This window comes from Pteropus vampyrus, unplaced genomic scaffold (assembly GCF_000151845.1).
Source record: "Pteropus vampyrus isolate Shadow unplaced genomic scaffold, Pvam_2.0 Scaffold74, whole genome shotgun sequence".
Taxonomy (NCBI): domain Eukaryota; kingdom Metazoa; phylum Chordata; class Mammalia; order Chiroptera; family Pteropodidae; genus Pteropus; species Pteropus vampyrus.
Genome location: NW_011888855.1, coordinates 4,732,747 through 4,736,117, shown reverse-complemented (window position 1 = coordinate 4,736,117; position 3,371 = coordinate 4,732,747). Strand labels below are relative to the sequence as shown.

Genomic DNA, 3,371 nt, shown 5'->3' with positions numbered 1-3,371 from the left:
AATATATGAATTTTAGATATAGCTCTGTTACATAAAGATTGCTATTTTCAGGCTTAAGGATAAAATGAAAGAAATGTGTGAATTTTGACGATCATGGATTTTTGTAGTGTGGTTTAATAAATGTACTTATCCCACTTATTTTACCCTCAAAATGACAATTCAAACTCCATTGTGTGAAACTTTACAAAATTGTATATTTATATTGAAGATCTAGGAAATAAGGATAGAAGTCCTAGGAAATATAAAGAAGTCCAGAATATGGAAATGTTAAATTTACGAAACATTGCTATAGTAATAGAATTCCATAATTTGAAAACCTGCATGTAGTCTGGCAGAAATATAACAGCAAACATTTGTGTGTTTTGTCCAAAAACTTTGTTCTTGGTAAATAATGTGAAGGAACACAGTCTCGAGATATTAAGTCTCTGGTTCTTAAACAGTAAATGACTATCTGAGAGACATGCAGAAAAAGAAGTGATTATTTTAAATCAAAGGTTGCTTAGTTTTTTATATGCAGTGGCCAATTATTATATGACTCTGGAAACTCAAATTATAAATTATAACTATTGTGCTATTATTTGTTTTGTTTTGTTGTTCAGGAAGTAGTTAGGGTAGCTATGTCAACCTTAGTTCAAAACTAAAAAAGGATCAAATTGGGGCATTCAGTCATCTTAACCACTAACTTACCTGGCTTCTAAGATACAGTTGATAGATAACATCTGCTTGCTTCCGTGCTGGTTAAGTTGGAAGTTTTTGGAAGCTGCATGTACCACATGCAGCCTACAATAGGAAACTTTCCATTTGGTTATAACAAGAAATGCTGGACTCTGAGTACATATTATGAAAGGCAAAGTGTTTCTCCAATGTAAAAAGTTTTGGGGATAATAAGTGTTTGTCTGAGTTGTGTATAATCACTCTATTAACAGGAGCTTTTTCTCCCCCTTGTGTTTATCAGCATTGGAGAAACTAATGTAGAAAGAAAGACCAAGAAAAAAAGGTATGTGTGGCTTTAGGAGTATTATATAGATAATAAATAGATAACACCAGTTGGAGGGATAGGAAGAGTGATTTTAAAATAAGAGTTATAAGATTTGGATCTGAAATCTCATGTTTGCAATTTATGATTAACTATCATCCTGTTTTCTGATAGTTCCTCTCCTTACCTGTCCTGAATTAATTGCCTTCTTTTCTCCTTTTTCTCCAACTTTCCAAAGTCCTTATTCTGGAAATAGTAAATAATTCCTCTTGTCTTAGAATAGAAAATGTTATTAGACTAGTAAGAAACTATTGACCAGCTATATTTGGTCTGAAGTAGTTAAGATAATGAAACATTTGCCACTCTCCACGAGGTTTAAATTAACCCAATTGTTACACTGCAACTTTATTCTAATATTATTTGCTCTGGAACATAATGTTTTAGGTACACTTATCTTGAACTCCATTCAAGAGTGAAATTGCTGAAGTTAAAGACCTTGCTAAGTAGGGGAAGGGGTGATGTTAAAATAGTTTTGTGCGAGCTTTAGTTTATACATACACATAATATTCATATGAAATTAGCATTCCATTAAGTGTCAGCTTCCCATGCAAATAACTGTCGATTGTCTTAATAGGTCTAAGAGTGTTACCAGTTCCAGTAGCAATAGCAGTGACAGTTCAGCCAGTGATTCTTCATCAGAGAGTGAAGAAACGTCTACCTCATCCTCCTCAGAAGACAGTGACACAGATGAAAGCTCCTCCAGTTCATCATCTTCAGCCTCTTCCACAAGCTCTTCTTCGTCCTCTGATTCAGACTCAGATTCCAGCTCTTCCAGTAGCAGCAGCACTAGCACAGGTAGCAGCTCTGAGGATGAACCACCGAAGAAGAAGAAGAAGAAATAGAATTGCTCCATCCACATTGGACTGACAGACTGAAAACATTAATCTGATTCTCAAAAGGGAATTTAAGATATGTTAAAGCCAAATAGGTTAACTGACCAAAATTCCTAGAGCTCAAAAGTTCCTAAATGCTTTACGTTGTAAGAGCATAAAAAGTATTAAAATGGATTATATATATATATACTTTTTTATTTTAAGGATGAATCTTATTTTTCTTTTTTATCTCTAAACTATGTCTCTAAAACTTAAAGCTGAAATCTAGTAAATCTCTTTTTGTGATAAAACTTATGTTTTCTCCCTGTGAAATAAATCCTATACTTTGTAATATGTTAGCGTTATGTATCAGACATGTTTTCAGGATAATGCATCAGAGTATCTGGCAGTGAATTTCTAATGCTTTTGGCTGTGTGTTATTATGTCAGATTTAACATTGTTGCTCCTAAGTTTAGGAGTTTTTCCTACTGTTGATAAATTGCTCTATTTTTATGTTTATGTTCAGAAAGTTATTTTAACTTCTTGTTCTAAATGAAAAGTTCAAGGAACCTATTAATATATTTATACTATTTGGATAGCACAAGTTTCAAGTTACTGTGTAATATCATTGTTTGTTTTCTTCTGATTTTTAGAGTACACTTTTCTGAGGAAAATTATTCTAAAGGAACCTGAAAAGGAACACAAATTCTAAAACTACGTAGGAATCTAATCTTGGTGCCTTTTGATAAATTCGGTATAACAGAAAAAAAAGCAGTCATTTAAGAGGCTAACAAGTAAAAGCGATGTAGATAGCTTTGTGTGTTAATATGCTGTAAAAGGTACCATTCAAAATGGAAAAGAAAATAGGAGAGAGGTAATTTTTACAGAAAATTAGGGAGATGTTGGTTGCCTTTTTTTAAGCTTTTGTAAAGATTGCCTTTTACCATTTTTGCAATTGTGGAATGACAGTTTATGGGGTAACTGGTCATGTATGACAGTCTACTGCATAAATATGAATGACTTGGATTAATCTGCTGTGTTTACATAGCACATACAGTTGAAATCTAGCATGAAAGGTTAAAAAGAAATATTGTATAATATTTCTTAAAAGTAAAATACTCTGCTGTAGTGAAATTATTTGGTTTAATATCACAATCTGATGTCGTGAGCATTTTGGAAAGAGATATCATTTATAGAAAAATCTTGATTTGGGTTAAACATAGGCTTTTGAAACTATAGATGTTGTCTTCTTTATATTTTTATGAGAAAGTGATAGAAAACTACTTTTGAAGAAGATGGACTTGTATTTAAATGTTGAAATATGTGTATGTTGTAAGTTTAAGGAGCCTGTAATTACCTGTAAGTTTTAAAGAACCATCTGCTCAGTAATTGTAAATAAACATCCTTCCAAAGGCTCTATACAGAATATATCAATTGACAGGAAAATTTAATAAATTACTTGTTAAACACATTTTACAATGTTTCTGATCTCCATAAGGGCAATTTGCCAGTCAAAGAACTTG

At 32.2% G+C, this 3,371-nt stretch overlaps 1 protein-coding gene across 1 annotated transcript in view; it reads left to right on the top strand.

Moving 5' to 3' along the window:
* ZCCHC10 (zinc finger CCHC-type containing 10) overlaps positions 1-3,319 on the top strand; it is a 14,858-nt gene extending 11,539 nt beyond the window's left edge. The window contains exons 3-4 of the mRNA XM_011362302.2: positions 956-997; positions 1,611-3,319. Of these exons, the coding sequence (XP_011360604.1) occupies positions 956-997; positions 1,611-1,878 (310 nt within the window). The 3' untranslated portion in view covers positions 1,879-3,319. The remainder of the gene's footprint in view (positions 1-955; positions 998-1,610) is intronic.
* The last annotated feature ends 52 nt before the right edge of the window (positions 3,320-3,371 follow it).